Source organism: Podarcis tiliguerta (assembly GCF_965153285.1).
Source record: "Podarcis tiliguerta genome assembly, chromosome: 1".
NCBI lineage: Eukaryota > Metazoa > Chordata > Lepidosauria > Squamata > Lacertidae > Podarcis > Podarcis tiliguerta.
Genome location: NC_139534.1, coordinates 53,329,564 through 53,351,013, shown reverse-complemented (window position 1 = coordinate 53,351,013; position 21,450 = coordinate 53,329,564). Strand labels below are relative to the sequence as shown.

General features: G+C 43.2%; 1 protein-coding gene across 30 annotated transcripts in view; it reads left to right on the top strand.

The window, feature by feature from the left end:
• The window catches only part of SPTB (spectrin beta, erythrocytic), a 92,541-nt gene that overhangs the window by 32,806 nt on the left and 38,285 nt on the right, over nt 1-21,450 (top strand). For 17 of the 30 annotated variants that reach the window (XR_014511859.1, XM_083442600.1, XM_083442611.1 and 14 more), the window contains 11 exons: nt 4,347-4,545; nt 8,701-8,852; nt 9,650-9,823; nt 12,445-12,536; nt 14,111-14,191; nt 14,834-14,949; nt 17,325-17,437; nt 18,633-18,820; nt 19,671-19,788; nt 20,612-20,770; nt 21,004-21,306. Coding sequence is in view for 29 of the 30 variants with exons in the window: in XM_083442600.1 (XP_083298726.1) it covers nt 4,398-4,545; nt 8,701-8,852; nt 9,650-9,823; nt 12,445-12,536; nt 14,111-14,191; nt 14,834-14,949; nt 17,325-17,437; nt 18,633-18,820; nt 19,671-19,788; nt 20,612-20,770; nt 21,004-21,306 (1,644 nt within the window). In the remaining variant the exon portion in view is untranslated. Of the gene's footprint in view, nt 1-1,719; nt 1,782-4,287; nt 4,546-8,700; nt 8,853-9,649; nt 9,824-12,444; nt 12,537-14,110; nt 14,192-14,833; nt 14,950-17,324; nt 17,438-18,632; nt 18,821-19,670; nt 19,789-20,611; nt 20,771-21,003; nt 21,307-21,450 lie in introns of all 30 variants that reach the window. The other 13 variants (XM_083442615.1, XM_083442591.1, XM_083442618.1 and 10 more) reach the window with 2 other exon arrangements.

Genomic DNA, 21,450 nt, shown 5'->3' with positions numbered 1-21,450 from the left:
CTCCTTATGTCATAGTTAACAGGCATAGCTCTCTTGCCCAGTTCCCTCTCCTTCCCCAGGGCTGTCTGCTTCATACCATCCCCTTTGGTATTTCTCCCCTCCGCCTGGTCTGGGTGAAACTTGACAATCTGGGGTCAAACTCTGCCAGTTGTGCTAGCATTTGCTTCCTCCAGGATGATTTGCAAATGCCCAGAAGGCTTTTTCATACTGTGTTCATCTCAGGGATGACCAAAGAGTGGTGAGGGTTGTAGGAATTCTCATGGGTGAAATCGGTTGTTTTCCTCTCAGTCTTGTTAGTTACACCGGAGGGGCAGAGAAAAGGTGAAGGAAACTGCATTGTGGAACAGGTAATAGTGAAAGAAATGGTGGCAAAACGGGGAGGAGAACGGGGCAGGCAATGAAGAAAGGGCAGTACACAGTGTTCGGCTCTGGCAACTACAATAAGCGATAGGATTATATTGGAGTCTGGTCATGGGGAAGTATGGACCAGCATCTGAGAGAGGCAAGTAAGGTGAACATCTTTTGCTTGAGCAGCTAGACATTTAAAGTAGGAGACCCATGATTTCTAAGTGGTGATAATGCACACTCACTGAAACAAAGGAAGATTCCCAAGTGCACTGTGATATGCCTGTGCTAGATTATGCCAGTGCAATTTCAACCTAAGTGTGTGTGTCAGGGGTGAGGAACCTATTGCCTTCAAGCTGTTGTTGAGCTCCAATGTCCCAGCCAGTACAGAGATGTTGAGAGTCATATGTCCCCAATCCCTGGAATACGGGCCATGGAGTATGTCTGTGCATGTGCATGTACAGATGAATATGTGCATATATAGACTAGATAAATAGAAGCTGTGGAGAGCAACCATGGGATGCTCGAACCAGAGTGGGAGAAGAGAGCAGTAGATGTGAGCGAACAAGGTGGTTATCCACAGTGCAGCTGTGAGCAGACTTTGAGAAATATTGTCCCAGAGGAAGAGGTAAATATGAAAATAAAGAGAAGCATTATTCGTGGAGTCTCCCACCCTTACATGTTCCCACTGTTTGCTGGGAATCTGGCTAGTAAACAGATAAAATGGGGGAGAACATCCTCTCATAGGCTAGCTGAAAGATAACTTTTCCTTCAGTCTGATACATTGTGAATGTGGGTCTTGTCTGGTAAATATTGAAGAACACTAACACACCAGCAGAATTTTTGAGTCTTTTGGCCATAGTCTCAGCAATCATGGATCACATGAGCACTTACTAAATTGTGTGAGACATTAAATCCTTATTAGCAGCTTAAACATAGCCTCTTAGCCATAATTTCACATTTAGGTTTGCTGGGCCAATTTCTCCACTTTAGAAGATCCGATCAATTAAATGTGTGTTACTTGTGTTCTGCAAAGCCCCTGGCTTGAAGCATCATGCAGAAAAAAAGATACAGTTAAGAGAAAGTGGAACACACTTTAAGTCTCACTGAAATAAAAAATAAAATAACACTGTGCTTAGATCATGCTGATTTCAGTGGATTGTATTAGTTGGGATTGTAAAGAACTATGAGTTGAACTTGGATAGAAATTAATTAGCCACATTAGTTTAGTTTTCTTAAATTTTTCCATCACTTACCATGACCAAAGGAAATCCCAAAGAAATTGAGCAGAAAAAGTGGAAAAAATGAATTCTGATAAACTATGCAGTAGTATAACAGTATATAATGCAGTTTCTGTGTCCTATCTTCCCTCAGTTTATCACAGGTGTTACAAGAAACAGTAGTGCCAAGGGAGAGAAGCAAATCTTCAATAACAGGTAGCTGTGTTGCTATTTTAGCATTAGTGGCATGTTTTGGTTTGGTTTGGTTTTGAAATCCTAAAAGAGCATATTTGGTCCAGGACTGCAGTCTGAACAATGGTTCAGGAAAGAGGAAGTTTTGAGTATGTCCATTCTCTTGTAGAAGGCCTTGTATAGATTGTAATGCTATAAGGACAGTTTATCTGTAACACTGTAGACAGTTGGGGATGCAGGGATTTCTTGAGCTGCCCTGCTTTCACTATAATGTCAGCAGCTATAAATTAGGGATTTAAAGGCTCAAAAAATTGCATCCTCTCTCCAAAATTTTCAATTTGATTTGGCAATGCATAATCAGAAGCATATAGTCCACCTTGGCGGATTAGAGCTACCAGAGCAGGTGTTTTGGTTTCATTCTTTCAGACAGTTGGAGGTGGTTTTGTTTTTATTTTTTTGGATGGGGAATGTAGTGCCAACACCCTGAAAGGAAATGGTGATCTGATTCCTGGAGAAAAAGGGGTAGGAATCCAATTTGGAATTGAGTGAGCGTAACTGTTTCCTGTTATTGAACATGCCTTTTTTATGCAACATATTTTAGCGTATTGTGGCATCTCTACTCCATGTATTTCTGGATTAAACTGATTTTTAAAATCCTTTCTGGACTGGTTTTATGCCTGGTTTTGGAATAATAACTGTATTGATTGCATTAGTGCATAAGTAGCCAAGGCAATGCCTTCAAAGTGTTGTTATACTACAACTCCCATTATCCCTGACCATGTTGGCTGGGGCTGATGGGTGTTGCAGCCCAACAACAACTTGAGAACATCAGGATGGCTCCCCCTGTGTAACCTATATCAGTAAATGGACATAATGAGTGTGACCTTGTTGATTGTCCTGGACCTCTCACATAACTTCCAGTGCAATTTACTATGGTATCTTTCTGGATACTTTGTGGTGGTAGGATTAGGGAACACAGTCTTGCAGTGGTTCTGATCATTGTGGAGGATTGATCCTAGAAGGTGGCTCTGGGAGATTATAGACTTTCTAGCCTTTGGTATTCAGGGTACCACAAGTTTTCATCTTGTCCTCATTGCTTTTTAATATCTGTATGCAATTACTGAGAATGGTCATCCAGAAGTTTAGGCTGAAGTGTCACCATACACTGATGAAATTCAGCTCTACCTCTCAATATAAGCAACAAACCTGAGGAATTAATGTGGGTGAACAAATTCAGTGCAGATAAGACAGAGGTGCTGTTGACTCAGTGCAGATAAGACAGAGGCTCTGTTCCTCTGCGTGACTATAGTCAAATCTGTTTGGGACTTGGTTATCCTTCCTTTTGTCCTTACCCCTTCCTTCCTGGATTTGCTGGTTGTAGCTTTTTTCCTGTTGCTTCATGGTGAATGGAACAAAGTTTTCTCCATTCACTTGTAAGGAGCAGGGAAAGGGGGCTGAAGCAGGAAAATCCCTTTAGCGGGAAAACAATCCCTACCCTTGCATACAATAAGATATGGCAGATTGTATAGGGTGAAAATCAAGTTTTAAATTTTGCCTAGGATTGCAAAAGAGCTTGCACTTGTGTGCATTATCTGAGCTTTTCTTTCTGCTCTTTTAGAAGGTTGAAGAAGGCAGTCAGGATTCATGTTACATCTTTCCTCCCAAGAAAGGACAGAAAATGTGGATTGTGAGAAAGAGAGAGGACCAGTCCTTCTAGCCCCTTCCTGTGTTCTTCCCAGTGTGAATTCATTTTCCCCTTTTGGAGAATATAGTGTCCACAACTCCATTTCTGTGTCATGCCAAGCCCACTAGTAGCCCACCCACCCTGTTCCAGAAACAGGAGTTCCATTTTAGGCATGCACACAGGCATTTGTTTACCTGTCCATTGCCATTTTTTAAAGAAAACAACAACAATGAACTATGTTTTCTAGTATAACAGACTTGCACAAAACAGTAGGTTAAAAAATAAGAAAGTGTGTGTGTTGTGCCTAGATGCACAAACAGCCCACCAATGGAAGTAGAGAGAATAGTCCCCACCCACATTGAAAGAACCCACACAATGTGCTTCAGTATGTCCACAGTTGGGTAACATGAAAAACATGTTCGTCCCTGTCCCCCCTGAAAATCTCAGTTAAAGTTGGGAGGATGGAGAAAAACGCCAGCACAGGCTGCCACTTGAATGAGGACAGTTTCGTGTGGACAACCTGAAAAATATACACACATGGGATGCATCGATTCCACTTCAAAGTAAATCCTGAGACTAGCAGAATGTTTTTCTGAAAGCTCCACACAAAGGCAGGCTGTGCTATGCGAAATGCAATATTCCTGTAAGTTATATCCCCACCTACTGGACACAGTTAACTCTGATGCATTCAAATACCCTGCTGGTGGCTGCTGCAATATTTCATAACGTGCAGAAGCTAGGAGTTAGAAAAATATGTAAACGGCAGTTGTGGCTTGCAGCTTCCTTGAATTATCTTGAGGTGTCTTGTTTTGCTTTTAGATATGGGTGTGTGTGTTTTGGTGGCAGTGGGAGACTAAGAACATGTTTTCCTGGGAGAGATAACACTTTGCTTTGCTTCCCTTCAGGGGCCTTTTCATGCTAACTAAAACAAGAACAGCAGCCAAACGCCCAGAACTATGACATCGGCCACTGATTTTGATCACTTGGAGATTCAGCAGCAGTACAGTCGGATCAACGCTCGCTGGGACGCATCTGACGATGAGCTGGACAATGACAACAGTTCTGCTAGGCTGTTCGAGAGATCTCGGATCAAAGCTCTGGCAGGTACACACACGGCATTGCCTCATGGAGACATTTCTTTATATGCTGATCCCTAACTTTTCTCTCCTCACTGAGTAGTAGCACACATTGGTAGGATCTGTTTTTGCTGCTATCCCTTCATTTTTCAAAGAGCCCTCTTAAGAGCTCTGCACAACCTGCAGGCCGCCAGCTCAATTACCAAGCACCAGTCTGCCAAGTTCTTGATGGCTTCTCTGTTTTTGTAGTCCCAGGCAGGCAGGCAGGCAGGCAGGAAAAAACAAGAGCTTTCTTAAGACTCTGGCAGCCTAATGTATGTGGCTGGTAGGTTGCATTTGGCTAGGGTTGGTCAGGTTGTCTGGGATTGCCTTAGAGCCTAATATTATGTTAGGTGGTGCTTATATGATTCTTCACCATAGGCTAGTGTCAGAGCATCTTGGAGGCTTTAATGTAGCTTTTCAGATAAATACTGAGGCCATATATCACCTGCTGTGGCCATCTGCCCCTCTCTCATCCATCACTCCCTTTTGCTACCATCATATCAAGGACAGTCTCTCAAAGAGAAGGGGAGAGAGCTCACACACTTAAGTAGCTATATAGCAGGCTGCGGTTTCCCCACAGCTGGGGAAATGCTGTATGGCTACAAGACCCTGCAAGCACATACTCACATACACACATGCACTTGGAAGGAAAACAAGAGACAAGGTGTATGCAGCAAACATATTGCTGTATTGTGTTTCCTTTGTGGCCAATAATCAGGTGCAGAGAGGTCTGAGTAGGCAGGTGGCAGTGGGAAAGGTGGACAGACAAGGGGATTTGTCAAGTCAGGCACCCACTAAAAGCTTTGTTTTGCAACTAGAAAGCCAGTGCTTGCAGAACAAGACTGTTAAGCGTTTTTAACAGGCTTCTTTGCACTTGGGAGAAAGAGAGATGGCATATACATTACCTACTGAACCGCATAACTTTGGGCACAACACAGCCGTGTAGAATGAATGAAAAGCTGAGTGTAGACAGATGAAAGTGATAGGAATTTATGTTTAGGCCAAGGAAAGGCCTTCCAGTTCACTGAGAGAGGAGGCAGAAATGGTGGGAGATTCTATTTGTGAATCTACAGAGGTTCTTTATTTAAAGGGATATTGCTGTATATTACAGGCCAGATTTCAAGGGCAGAAGAGTGGCCACCTAACTTGGTAGCCTTCTGGATGAAAGCAAGAAACTCTCCCCATGTCATTCATATATCTGGCCTGAAATCTCTAATTTTTAGCAGAAAAAAACATTTTTCAGCCTTGATACAAAATGCTAATTTCAAACCAATACAAATCTAAACAAGCTTCAGACTTGTTTAATTATTGCAGCTTCCGGCCTAAGATCTTTAAAGTTTGTAGATCTTGGAAGTGGTAATGAAGTTTTAACAAATGATCCTCAAAATAGCTCACATTTGCAGTGTAAAAACATAGCTCAAGAATTCCATACGATGAACCACCTGCTGTATCTTCATGTGAATTGTTCAGTTAATAACTGGGGTACAGGATGATAGTTCCCAGCCTGCGTTTTAATGCTTTATGTGCAGCCTCGGTCCTCTAATGAAGGCTTGAATCTGACATGTGCCTCAAGTCACGACTCTTAACAAAATCTGAATTAGCTGAACAATAAACTGAGATCATATTGTCTAAATATTACTCACTCCCCAGTTCACTTTTGTATTTGAACCCATCAGTTTGGCTAAATAGAATTTTAAGCCCTTGGGAGCCTGGAGCTCATCCAATTAAGTCGGGTGGGTGGGAGGAAGAATCTAATGCAATTAGAGGGGTCCCTAGTCAAATGCACTTTCTCCCTGCAGGGGAAACGTGCAATAAACAGGCAGTAATGTTTCTTAGCACAATATATTGGGGAATTGGGGAAGTGAATTCTGCGTTGGAGGATTCTGGGGAAAATAGGAGAATGAAGCAATGATAGTTTACTGCAGGTACGCTCCTCAAGAATTTGGAATTGCCTGCAAGCTTCCTGTTGACAATACACCATGTGGCAAACCCAGTTGCCTGGGTCCTAAGAAACAAGTTTTCTTTAAGCATGCCTTCTGTGTGGCTTCACAGCAAGTTCAAATGATGTGGGTTAATTATCTCTGAACCTACATTGGGTGCTTCCGGATGGCCTGTTTTATCAAACATTTATCCTGATTTCTTCTTATGGAGATTAGATAATGTTGGCTATCTAATGAACAGCCATTCCAGTTTGTTTGCAGGGAGGTTAGATGATGTGTCAAACCATTATCCTGCACTTTCTAGTATATTTCCCCATCACTTTCCTTAGCACAACCTCCCCACCCTGTCCCCCATCTTTTAGGGAAGTGAGTTTGTTGCACAAGACCTCCCAATCAACTGCAATTTTACAGTCTGAATTTGCCAGTATGTGATTGGATCCAACCAGAAGATAGTGACAGCCTGGAAGTGACCACGATGTACCATGACTGTGAGGACAAAAGAGTGGTGAAAGGGATGGATTTTTCTTTGAGTGGCAGGCAGGTGTGCCTTGTATTTGTCAGAATGCTTGAAGGCCAAGGAAGTGCCTGAGGGCTTATCCACACTCACCTTTCTTCCACTGTTTCTAGGCATGGTCCATGATTTAAAACATTATGTCCAAGCCCACCCTCCCACCCTTTCCCCCCCCCTCTGGCATTTTCTTTGCAAAAACCTGCTCTTTAAAGTTCAAAAAGAGCAGGGCAAAGAGCAGGAAAGAGCAAGGCAAAAGGTAAGTGTGGATAAGCCCTTCGTATTACTGTGCCCCAAAGCACAGTTTGTCCCTTCTTCAGATGGGTTCAAACAGTACCCTGCTGTTATCAGTGATTCTGGTAACTGCCATAGCTATTTTAGTCACTCTGACACATGACTTGAGAATTACATTTTGGAAATTCCGTTCTTGGATTCCTGACACATCGTAAGCCCTGTACCCAGTAGCTAGCTTTCTAAAAGCTGCCTGATTTTAAAATGGAAGTGCACCTTAGCTTCTTTCTCCTTCATGGCTGGTTCTTGCCTTCCATTCCTCGCTTTACACAATGGAGGGGGAGGCAGAGTGAGAGGAAAGGCTAGGATAGTTTAAATTAAATTACAGTGATGATACAATTAGATGAGCTGTATATTGTTCATTTAGTTTTCTGGTCCTGGGAAATGTAATTAGCATCAGAGTAAGTGTCAAATTGTGGACATGCTGCACCTAATAAAAAGTTCTCAGAACAAATTCAGACTCTCTCTTTAATTGATCTGTGTAACTGAGCTTCAAGAAGTCTATAAAGGTATAATAGTGAAGAAGCCAAGTTCAGGAACATATCTTAAACAGCTCTTGTTCTTACTGCAGTGTCTTTTTAAGCTTCAAAGATCATTAGTGTGAAGGGCAGGAGGCAAAAAATACTGTACTATTGATCAAGCAAGAACCAAAGTTCAGTATCCTAATACTGAAATCCTAATATTCATATCAGGCCTGGCCAATCCAGAGCTTCATACTGCCTGAAAGTCACATTTGCCGGTTTTTCAGAGCTTTGTTCTCTACTGTGCCTTAAGGTGGTTGTGATTTGTCAGCACATGCAGTCTTGATTGGCTCAGCCTCAGCCAATGTGATTCCCAGTTCAAGGCTTTATGTCCCTGTGACAGAGTGGGCCCTTGAGGGTCACGTGCACCACACAAATTAAATGGAAATGCAAACAGCTGCTGTCACAGAGTAGACTCCAGTGTGGGCAAGCCCCCAGGGCAGCCATGCTGCTTTGTTTCCAATAAGTGCATGTCCAGTAGCTGCCTGCTGAAATGTTGTAACTCCAGAATGGTATTCTGGACAGTAGTGGTAGCTGGGCTTTGGAACTTGAGTGCTAGAGAATAATAGTTATAGGGGAAGTTCAAGGAACTGTGCAGGGCACTAAATTCTGACCTTTACAAAGCTCCTGTCTGGCTTTGGGGATCTTACCAAATACTGTCCAAACATTTAAACTTTCCTTGGATGCTATAAGGCCTAGAAGCTGACTAGTTTTAAAACAAAAACAAATAATTGAGATTATCAGAATACAAAATTTCCCACCGCATACCAGAGTTTGCACCTGTGCAGCAGCTTAACAGAATTCATGTGGGTGTGCATTTTTATTATGAGTCTGTTATATCTTAGTCACTGAACTCAAAGATAGTCTTTTCTTGTTTTCAGATGAGCGGGAAGCCGTGCAGAAGAAAACCTTCACCAAATGGGTGAATTCCCACCTGGCACGCGTGACCTGTCGCATTTCTGATCTCTACATGGACCTCAGAGATGGAAGGATGTTAATCAAACTGCTGGAGGTTCTTTCTGGAGAGCTGCTGGTAGAATTTCCTCTTACTTTCGCTCTTCTATGGAAATAACAGTGCATAAGATATATGAATTCTTGCCCTAAGGAAAATAATAATGCTCTTCCTAAGTATACTTCTTGGATTACAAAATTCTTATTCTGCATAGAAAACAAGGTGCAAATTGTGTGTAGAGCATCAGGAGTAATGATTGTGGATACAGGTTTTTCACAGTATATACTGGCACCGGGAATCCATTTTGTGTTTCCCATTTTGGAATTAGTTTAACCTGTAAAGTTACTCTAATGCAGGCTGTTTTTCAACAGCCATCCCTTGCGTAGTGTCCTTCATCTTCTCCTTTCAGCACATGGCACATTGTAATCTAGATGAGATAAGATGACCATTGGAGAACAAGATAAATGGAAGATTGTGCTTTGGTGTTGTGGACTGGGTCTCACAAAAGTGAGCTTTGTTCTGGTTCCATGGTTGTATGATATCAGATATCATATACACATACTATGTTTTGCATTTTTTGCTTTTGAGAACAAAAAGTAGGCTGCACGTTTAAGTAGGCGAGAAGAATCAGTAGGCAACTTTGTAATATGTAGCTGAAATGTATGTATGTTCTGCGTATTTGGAAACCTTCCATTTGTCATTATTTTAGCAAAGGTTTAGATCCTGCGCTATTGAGGAGATCCCCTTTTGCTATTGCAAGAATTAGAATTTGTTTCTTAAAAGAGAGTAGATGCAATGTGGACGTTCTTCCTTCAGGGAATTGGGTGATGGCCGAACACTCTTAGGAGTCTAAATACCACCTTTTCCTCACTTCATAGCCCAAACCCACCAAGGGGCGCATGCGGATCCACTGCCTGGAGAATGTGGACAAGGCCCTGCAGTTTCTCAAGGAGCAACGGGTACACCTGGAGAACATGGGCTCTCACGACATTGTTGATGGCAATCACCGTCTGGTGCTGGGCCTTATCTGGACAATCATCCTGCGCTTCCAGGTGAGTGCTAGGCCAGATCCCCACAAAAAGACAAAGAGGAGGTTATCAGTAGGATATCATGTCCTGACAGCAGCAATAAACTAGGGTTTATACCTGTTGGCGGATTACTATTTGGGGTTTTCATATCCACACTCTTGCTTGTCTAGGGTTGCAATATTTCAGAAAGTGAAAATCTGGATGGAAAAGTTTTTTTTAGTTTTGCCCAAAGTTGATGAATTTTTTCAGTAAAAAAAATAAAATAAATGATGTTTCTGAGCTATTTTTAAGGGAAATTGGCAAAAACAACACTGCTGACATTGGTTGCCATATGTTTGGATTTCCCCGGACTGTATTCTAGGAATGTCCAGGAAATTCCAGACATATGCCAACCCTATGCTTTTCATATGCTGAAAATTAATTCTTCCAGGCTGGAGCAAGTTGCCAGCGTAGAGTTTTTATAGAATGGATGAAGGCATGTCTTCTATTGTATGTTAATAAATATTGCTCTATTGAATTGGAGCCATTAGCACTCTTTGACTTTTCACGCCGCTAAAGGACATAAAGAAAGCAGAGAAAGAAGCAGGAGATCTTGCCACCCAGGGATGGGAAAATCTGCTGTGAGGCTTGGAGGAAGGAAGAGCAAGCATACTCCTGAACTCTTGAGCTCCCAAAGCATGAAATTTCTCTCTCTCTTTCTTATAAAAGCAGCATCCCTTTCACTGTCAAAAGCCCTGTTTATGGTTTCCCCAAGCTCCACTGGAAGGTTTCAGTGCAACTCTCAATGACAATTTCTTCAAGGATGAAATGTTGCTTCCCTAGTATTGTAACTTCTGCTGCATCGACCATTGTGCCAGAGATAAGGCTGTCCCATAATCTGAGTATGTGTGCTAGAATTGCTCTCAGGTGTCATTTTAGGCTGGATCATGTCTATTTGTTCTGGGGCTTGTGCAAACAAGTTACACATACAACTGCTGCTGTGGGCAGCAGCTAATCCCTTTTTGGTTGTACTAATCTGACCCATTGTGATATGAAAGGATGCTGGTGGTTTTCAAAGCAGTTCAAGCAGTTCAAGTGTAAGCCTTTTTGGAGCAAGACTGTGCCTTTCTGCACTGCCCAGCACAAAAGCTGACATGCGGCAGTTTATACTTAGCAATGTTAATAACACCCTAGCGGAGAATCCATCTTTTTTTTTAACGCTGCAAATAAGTTGTCAGGAGAAGAATGAAATGTTTGGTATGTTTGCAACTCGTTCAGTGCAAACCTATGCATGTTTACTCAGAAGTAAGTCTCACTGTGTTCATTGGGGCTACATAGGATTGCAGCCTGAATCACTGGGAGACCAGTGACTGAAGGTAGGGTGGGTTTTTTCTTCTTCTTTAGGTGTATTACCAGAAATAGGCACCCTTAAATAGGTGCCTGTCTTACAGTTTTACATTGTATTATAACATTTATATTGGATTTTCAACTTTACGTTATAAATAATGTTGAGAATTTAACTTTAGTTTGCGGTGGTGGATAATCTAACCACCCTTATGTGATGTGTTAGATGTGCAGAAACAGCTAGATCCTGAACTTCCCTTGCCATCCTGTCAGACGTGGTCCCTTGGAGTCTTTTTAGCGGGAGGTGATCTCTAAATGGGCAGCAGTAGACAGCATGGCAGTTAGATCCTTATGAATAAGGGTAGGGTCTAGATCAGTGTCTTAGTGACAGAAGGGCCAAAGCTGGGCTTGGATTCAGAGGTTGACTAATAATTTTGGAAACGACATCAGAAATGTTTTGCTCGTCACACTCCCACCCGAAATGTATAAAGCTCCCTCTCTTTTTGCGGTCCCACCAACATTGGGATGAAGCCGCAAAGGTGATGCGAGAGAGCTTGACCAGAGTCCAGTGCCAACAGAGCACTACCTTCAGCATTGCCTCCTGGACTTTGGCCAAAGTGGTCTTTATAGGAGGCTTGGCCCATATTTTACTCCAGGGGTCTTTATATAGTGTTGTGCCTAGGTTGTATTCTCATGCCTAGCGCAATCCATCTGCATTTCCCATCTTGCAGTCAATCAGCAGTTTATAAATAAAAGAAACAGAACCCTTTGAGTGCGAAGCAGAATGTTCAAAAACCGAAAAACCGTGGTGAAGCACAGGCTAGTCACTTCCTTGAATAACCTTTTAAGGAACGTCCTAATCTGTAACAACTTAAGCCAGGAGTGTTTAACACCCTGAAGCTTGTCATGTAAGACATTCCTTGTATAGGTCTCCCTCTAGTCATTAAATCTCTAATTTTGTACAACCCTTTTTCCTTCCACCCCTGATATGGAGCATATGTATCTTGAAAGTGGAAAGCAGGGGCGATTAAGAAAAGGTAATAAGGGGGAGTCCCTGGAACAAATAATAGTGTTCAAGGTGGAGTGGAAATGGTGCGGTGCAAAGTACACTTTGGAATGGCAATATTGTTCAATAGAAGAGGCATCATAATCCATTTACTGTGCAAATTCAGCAGATTCCCCCTTCCCCATGTTGTAATGATGTGAAAGGACTGTTACCTTTGCTAAGCTGTGTGTGCTAAGAACCTGAGATGCACATACTGATTCACAAAGCATCTGTAGTGATAGGCCTTTAGAGTGGAATATTTTTTATTTCAATTTAGATCCAGGACATCATTGTTCAGACTCAAGAAGGCCGGGAAACCCGTTCCGCGAAGGATGCATTGTTACTCTGGTGTCAAATGAAAACTGCTGGGTATGATGTCTGCTAATATTTCCAACTCAATGAATGCACTGTGACCAGTTGACTTAAGCCTGCAGAACCAGCTAGGGAAACCTGGATGGGACCATGATGTTGGGCCATGTTCCTACTCAGTTCTTACAAATGATGTAACTAAATCTCTCCATCAAAGTATACCACAAAGGACAGAGATGTTTCAGGACTGTCTCATAAGGTTGTTTTAAAATGGGACATATGACTGTTTTTATAATTGTCCTCATAATATTCTCCTTTGTGCCACAACGGCCCCGTTCTCTGTAAAGAATCCAAGCACAGCTTCTCTCCCCTCCACCGCAATTACCCTGGTATCTTTCGCTTTTCATGAAGGCTTAGGCCTTGTAATTGATTCCTTATATTTTTGAAGGAATCTCTTTTGGATTATCCTATGTTTGGGACAAGGTGAATATATGTAAAGTGTTTTCCAACATTGCGCTTTGGTGGGTATACAAATTCTCGCAGTGGAGGGGAGCAAGAATCCCAGGCAGGGCATCTCTGGGGGCCTGTTCTTCCAGCTCTCTCTGTAATGTAGCCGCTGCACATGCTGACGTCTTGTTTCAAGTGCCATGAACTGAGTCATTTGTGGGTAGACTGATAATGCATGGAGAACTCTCTATAGGGCTTTTTTATTTATCACTTTATATGCTTGAAAATCTACTTCAGGAGGGTGCAAAAAGCCCAAGCATCCCATGATATGTTGACCTTGACATGACTGTCTCAGCGCAGATGAAACTAGGAGCCAGAACATTTCCATTTTCACAGTGAGGAGAATCAATTGCAGGAGTAGCCCCTCTGATCCTCATCATTATTATATTGTTTTAAAATGGGAAATCTGCTTCCAATAGATTTCTTTGTGTATTTTTGGAGTGCATAGAAGGAAGTAGCTAGAAAGGATGGAAACAGCCTGTGGCCCACAGTCAGCATTCATCCTACCCGATGCCCTTCAGATATTCTGAGCTACAACTCCCGTTATCCCTAGCTATGTTGGTTGGGGCTAATGGGAGTTACAGCCCAAAGCAAGTAGAAGGCACCAGGTTAAGGAAGGCTGAGCTTGTCCATCCCATGGAATGCTAATTGGTCTTTGCTGGTCTTAGAGCAGAATTCAGGCGCTACCAACATGGTGCCTTCCAGAAGTTGTTGGACTACAACTCCCATCATACCTGACCATTGGCCATACTAACTGGTGCTGATGGGGACTGGAGTCCAACAACATCCGAAGGTAACCATGTTGGCTACCCCAAACCTGGATGATCAGAATCCAGACCAAACATCCTTCTTTTTATGGAGCAGCACCTGCACTTTGAAATGCAAACTGTGCCTGTTAGCATTTCCCACATCTGCCTTTTAATTAAAAGTTAATTCTGGTGTTTTCCAAAGTACAAGGCTCAAAAATGTAACTTGTGCCAATCGAATTGTGCATTGGTTGTTTTCTCTTTTAGAGAAAAGCTTTTCCTCATATAAAATAATGTCTGTAATTGGATTACCGTTTTGTAAACTCTTGGACTGAATTATAAATCCTTTTGTCTTTCCTGCTATTTCCCTTTGTAACGCAGCTATCCCCATGTTAACGTCACCAATTTTATGTCCAGCTGGAAGGATGGCTTGGCATTCAATGCCCTTATTCACAAGCACAGGTAAGGACTGGGGACAAGCCCTTCAGAGAACTTAAGTGCAGTGGGTTGATGGACACCTGAATGTTTTGCTGGTGTGCCTGAGCTAGCCTAGTAATGATGAGTGTATGTGCACACATTTGGCCTCATCTTTCCTCCATGAATTCTGCCTCCTTTCCTCCACTAGTTTGCTATAAATCTCAATTATCATTCTTGCTATTTCTGCTATTTGGAGGTGAGTGCCATTTCTTATGTGTCCAAAACGTCATGATCCATGAACACAAAAGAACGAGGCCAATGAGGACTGAGCATGCCCAGCAGTCATGGAATGCTGAAATAGACTTGCATCCAACCAACTTTTTACTCAGAGTAGACCCATTGAAATGAAAAGTCCTAGGTTATTTGTGGCCATGAATTCCTGTGGGTCTATTCTGAATAAAAGTTAGTTGAATATAACTCTGAATGTTGGGGAGGAGGGAGATATTGTATGTGAGGAGGAACAGAATGGAGTATCTCACTGACAGAGATGCCGAAGAGGAGCAGACCACACTGCAGCATTTTGTTGCAGGCCTCACTGGTAAACTTAGCTTTCACTTCCTTTTGCATGGTCAAGTTGGCCTACCACACTGCGTGCTTTAACTTTCCCACTGTCCTCTTAATTTTTAGGCCTGACTTGATTGACTTTGAAAAGCTGAAGCACTCAAATGCCAGGCACAACTTGGAGCATGCTTTCATTGTGGCGGAACGGCAACTTGGCATCACCCAGCTTCTTGACCCAGAAGGTGAGTTTGTTTGGCTCTGTGCCTGCCCTTTTTAAATTGAGAATTGAGCTGACGAGGCAGATGAGAATTATACAGAAGAAGTGTACGTAAGTACTGAGGAAATGGTGGTTCACCTGAGGAAGCCTCTGAATTGGCTGCAGAATGTCTGACTATAGAATATCATGAAGTTATGTATACATAAAGGTGGATACAAAGCTCTGAGGTTTTTTTTGCAGCTGTAAGCTCTCTCACAGCACAATCCACCAGAAAGCTCTTCTGTTGCTGCATTGCTCTGAAATGAAAGGGAGTTACAGGGATAGCTCAGTCAGCAGAGCATGGGACTCCTCATCTTAGTGTCGTGGGTTCAAGTCCCATGTTGGGCCAAAGATTCCTGCCTTGCAGAGGAGTGGACTAAACAACCCTCATGGTCCCTCCCAACTCCGTGATTCCTTGATTCTAAATCTTTCTGTATTCTGGTGCATGCATTTTTTAATCAGAGCCTTTGATGCTGTATTTTTAGTCTGCTGTTCCTGATCATGGGTTTTATTATGATGTGTTATGTGTGTTTTGTTGTTCAGATTGTTTCCCTTCTTTCCTATATTTTTATTTATGAGCCACATTCAGTCTGATTTTTTTTATAATAAAAAGGAAAGCTATAAAGTCCAAATTTAAGCCCTGCACAGAGACACAAATCAGCCACGCTGCATGCAGTATGAAAAAGTTCTTGGTGGAAGTCATTCCTCCAGTTGTGCTCCATGAATGTTTTTCTGTAAAGCCAGCATAGCTAACGGTTAGGCATGATGGGAGTTGTAGTCCCAACAGCAGAGAGGACCACAGATTCCTCCTGGTTTGACAGCTGTGGAGTGTATTAAAAAAAAAACTATCCCCTTAGCACTAGTCACAACTTTGATGGTTTAGGCCTTAGGCGGAATCCTATAATCTTCATTCAATTGGGTGGTGGTGAAGTGGTTCTCTGCAGCGGCGATAACAGGGTACCCCCATTAGAGGGGTCTGGAGGGAACTCTCGGAGCCAGTTGCATAGGGCCAGTGGGCCACAGAGCTTCCCTCGGCATTGGGGGGCCATCCATGTAAACTTGCGTTTTGCAATGGCTCCACCCCCAAATAGACCCTGTCATGCCTCAGTTCCCCAGTGTGGGAGCTGGGAGGGATACACGCCCAATGCCTATGCCAGGGCGTCTGAATTCAATAAAGTTCCATCCATATTAAATCCCAGACCGTTGTTGTGTCCATTCATTTTCCCTCCTTAGCAGTTAGGCATGCCGGATGGAAGGACTCTGCGGCCAGGCACGCAATGCAAAATTCTTCTACAATAAGTTTCTCCTACAAGGATGGGCAGTGTTGTTGTTGTTGTTGTTGTGTGTGTTTTTTTAAAAAAATTACTTTGTAATAAAGAATTGGGGAAAATGTCCCCACTGTGTAGCCAGGAGATGGGTGGGTGGGTGGGAAGGGGAAGAAGCAAAGATCTTCCTGGGACTGGTCCAAGTGGTCCATCAAGTGACAGAAGTGGAGAGGGAGCAATAAAGCTGAGTGTCAGCTCAGCTACAATCTGAGTAGGCTGTGGAGTTCTCTTGCTGAGAAGAGCGAGGTGTGTGTATCTGAGTGTGCTGTGTTGCTTTCAAGGGGTGGGGGGGGGGTGGCAGTGCACACCAGCTCAGCTCTGCTCCATCCACTTGCTGTGTCCTGGGCTGTAATGACATGGCAGATGCTACAGTGATTCTCAGGTATTGGTCATCACAGGAGGCACTGGATCTCACTTGCTCTCACTGCTTTCTAGAGTTCTCCCAATGCTGGTGGTGCATGAAATCTTTTCCTCCCCCCCCCCTTTTTACACCAGCAACTTCTTGTGGGTACTAAAAATTGCTTGCAGGGCCTATAGTTCACCATGCCTGGTTAGGTGAGAGGGAGTTTGTGCCCAGCAGTTAGTCAGCTAATTAATTACCAAGCATGGCTTTCTTGAAGTCAGAATGCAGTGGTGCTGAGCCCCATGATACAGTTTAGATGACAGACTTACCCCTGGAAATTGTGGGAAGTGTTCCTACTCCTCAGTAAGTTGCCGTACTGTTAGAAGGCACATCCCTCTTTCCTTTCGACATATCGCATATCCTCCCCATGGAATTCAGTACAGTTGAGGTTGTAATTATTTTGCTTTTGTTTGTTTATTAGAGAGTCAGGGCTGCTACATGCATTATTCCATTTAGGAAAACAAGTTCTTATGCCTCCGTCTTTGCTCCCATGCATTCCATTATTTTCTTATCTGAGGTTGGCTGGGGGGTGAGGTGGCTTGTTCTGCTACATTGTGGTGTTCTGCTACAAATTGGAAAACAAAGCTCTTGGGCACAATGCAGAGCTCTCTTGACATTCTGTTTTCTATTCAGATGTCTTCACGGAGAACCCGGATGAGAAATCCATCATCACCTACGTAGTTGCTTTCTACCACTACTTCTCCAAGATGAAGGTGCTTGCTGTGGAGGGGAAGAGAGTTGGAAAGGTAAGGGCATGGTCATATAATACCACCGTACAGCAGGCAAGTCCCCTTTCCGCCCACAGAAAACAGTTTCTTTACTACTTCCTTACTAAGCCATAATGACTGATAAGCAACAAAGGCCAGTACAGTGGTACCTTGCAAGACGAATGCCTCGCAAGTCGAAAAACTCGCAAGCTGAAAGAGGTTTGTTTGTTTTTTAGTTGCTTCGCAAGACGAATTTCCCTATGGGCTTGCTTCGCAAGACGAAAACATCTTGCGCCTTTTTCTTAAAACCGTCAATGCATTCCTATGGGAAACCGTCAATGCATTTCCTATGGGAAACCGTGCTTCGCAAGACGAAAAATTCACAAGATGAAAAAACTCGCAGAACGAATTAATTTCATCTTGCGAGGCACCACTGTAATTTGCTGCAATGGCAGGCCTGCCGCCTCTCAACCTCCTCTTCTGCTAGGCTGGCTTTCTTCACATATGGGCTAGTCCGTTTAATAGCTCTTCTTTGCAGCTATTCTAGTTTGAACTTGTTATTACTGAATACGAACAATATTGTATTATTGTTTATTTGACATAACCATCCCTTTCCACAAAAAATGCCCCTAAACTACTTAAATACATAAAAGCATTACAATAATTTAAAAACAAATGTATAAAAAATACCCCATTCCGCTTTACTCTTTGATTCCCAGAATGCAGCTGATTTACTCAAGCCACTGAGAACTGAGGTAGCCCCTATCATCATATATAGACCCACCTTGGTTCTGTTAGTATCTTGGTTAGGCCCTAACTGCCAGAGGTTGTGGAAACTTCTGACAGAAAAATAACTGTGAGGGGTGAGAGACTCTCTGTTAACTACCAGGGAGTCGCTTTTCCCATGTGCCTTGCCCCGCCCTCAAACCCTAGGAGCCTTCATAAGGGAGTAGTATGTTTATAAAGAAGTTTGTGTGTGATAACTCAGTTTTAGTTCCTCTGCCTTAACATTTGGTGGCATCTTGCTATTCTCACACATCCTTTTACAGCAGGTGGTTCTTGTTAATCTTCCCTGACAGGCCTGAGACTTCCAGCCTGCCATGCAGCTCAGAATTTCTAACATCAAGCTTGTTGACAGTGCATATGCAGGATCTCTAGGTTGACAATGGGCTTGACATATTTCCTCGAGCAGCAGGTGCCAGGGGAGCAACACTTTGTTTATTCCTTTCCTCAGGTAATGGACCATGCGATGGAGACTGAGAAAATGATCGATAAGTACAGTGGACTGGCTTCAGACCTGCTGACGTGGATAGAACAGACCATTACCATTCTCAACAGCCGCAAGTTTGCTAATTCTCTGGCAGGCGTGCAGCAGCAGCTCCAGTCCTTCAGTACATACCGCACAGTGGAAAAACCGCCCAAGTAAGCACCTGTCAACTGGAAGGAGGATGCCCCCCCCCTGCTTTTTGCTGATGTTTACCATTTCCCCCCCAGTAGCTTAAACTGTGCCCATCTGCATTGTGACTCATTCGGTTGTGATCCTAGGCTTTCTGTGCAGATTGGGACGTGATGATGATAATGATACTGTAACAAATAACAGTGAGGAGCCAAGCTGAAGGGGAACAAGGCAGTTGATGTACCCTGAATTGCATTTTGTTACGATGCCAAAATAAAATGCAGTTTCAGTGGGTTCTTTTGGTGCAGTTCTGCTGCCTTTCTTCTTCTTTCAAACAGGAGGAATTTGGCAAACATTGCTTTGTGAATGCCTAGCGATCCCCTGACCTTGAGTTTCAAAGAGAGGAAAAGGAAAAATGCCTCCCCTTCTATAACTCTATAACCAAGGGTTTCTAAACATAAAGATGACAACTTGATGGTAGCTTGAAAAAGATACCACGTAGTGCTGGTGTTATGTTTTAGAGGCTACAATCCCAAAGACGCTATTGCATATGTGTAGGTTTGAATCAACCCCAAATAGCTATAAGGTGTTTGTGTTCCAGTTTTTTAAAAGAACTTTTGTCACTATCATTCTTTTTAATTTATTTTTATTTATTATTTATCTGCATGCAAATTGCAATAACTGCCCTAAACGCTGATAAGTTAGACTTCTGGATAGATGATTAGTTTATTTCACTGCTTTTTACCATTATGCTTCTATGGCCTGAGCTCAGAACACATTGTATTTCAGTGACACTAATAGACATTGCTTGTGTTGCTCATTGTATCTTCTTTACCTAAAAGTACGTTTTCTCATTTTTGCTGTGTTCTTGGGCAGGTTTCAGGAGAAGGGAAACCTGGAAGTCCTGCTGTTTACCATCCAGTCAAGAATGCGAGCCAATAATCAGAAAGTGTATACACCTCACGAAGGAAAATTAGTGTCTGACATCAACAGGGTAACTAATGCAGTCCCTTAAAATGGTTAACAGAAATGTGATATATTGAGAATTTCAGTGTTAGGACTTTTCTTCTGGATTTTTTAAAAATTCTTGTTTAATTAATTTAGCTGGTTGGGAAAGGGCCTTAGGTTAGTAACAGGGCACCTAATTTGGACTCATAACATCCATGGTTCAATCCCCACTACTGCATGGCAAAAAAATGATACAGCAAGATTAGAGAGGTGATCAGCAGCTAATGTGGAAACCAAGGAGGAAGCTACAGGGACAGCTGGATGTGATCCCACACCACAAGCTGAATATGTTTCCCATCAAGTACCTTGGATCTGCTTTGTACAATACTTTTCCTATTCATTCTAGCAACACTGAATAAATGCTCACATGGACAATCACATGGACCATTTTCACATATATAGTCTGCAGCACTTTCCATGAATGTAGTGGGGTTTTTTGGGGTGGGGAGTTTTGCTGGGACCATAGGAGTTGTTACCAACTAGTATCTGTTATTGTTCAGTTCGCCACACTGTGTGTGTGTGTTCACATGAGCAGGTGCCTCGACAAAAACAGGGCTACTTGCATATACAAGAAAAGTGTTGTGAGAACAATCCCTTAGAGAAAAATACAAGGAGGAACAATAGCTCTTTATCTGGCCAAGCAACATTTTGCTGATGATGTGAGGTTGGTTAGCGCAGCCTGTATAAGAATGGAATGCTTTGTAGAATGTGCCAAGCGGCATTACATAGGAATTGCTGCGGCCTCTTGATTGTATATTCTGTACCTGCTTACTGAATTCTTGTTCTCCTGTGTGCACACATTTGCACAGGCCTGGGAGAAGCTGGAGAAGGCGGAGCATGAACGGGAGCTGGCGCTGAGAAACGAGCTTATTAGGCAGGAGAAGCTGGAGCAGCTCGCCCGGCGCTTTGATCGCAAGGCAGCAATGCGGGAGACGTGGCTTAATGAAAACCAGCGCCTTGTTGCACAGGTAATGTGTGGCTTCAGGGATTGTGCTGGCTCCAGTCTCTGATCTGCCTGGTGGCATCAGAAACAGCAGGGGATGTTGGGGGGACACAGCTGTTGGCACCAGCTTAAAATGGTACCCAGATCCCTTCTGGGGAATTTGGCATCCCCCCATCACCCTCTGCTCTATAGCATGCACAAGAAAAGGCAACGTGCCGCCACACAGTTGCTAACCAAAGGCGAATTTAATTTGGGCAGGATAACTTTGGAAATGACTTGCCAGCTGTGGAGGCAGCAAAGAAGAAGCATGAAGCCATTGAAACCGATACAGCAGCCTACAAGGAACGGGTCCAGGCCATAGAGGAGGTGGCCAAGGAACTGGAGATGGAGAATTACCACGACATCAAGCGCATCAATGCTCGCAAGGACAACATCCTGCGGCTCTGGGAGTACCTGCTGGAGTTGCTGCAGGCCCGGCGGCGGCGGCTGGAGATGAACCTTAAGCTGCAGCAGCTGTTCCAAGACATGCTACACAGTATTGACTGGATAGATGAGATGAAAGTAAGGAAGGGCTTGGGTGGAATACTGCAGGTTGATAGAAAGAAGCCAGCAAATTGAGGTGGAGGCTCACCCTGTGCTCCCATTGCCTGCCATTTCCCCAAGACAGATCATCTTCCCAAGTGACTCCCACCTGCACACACACAC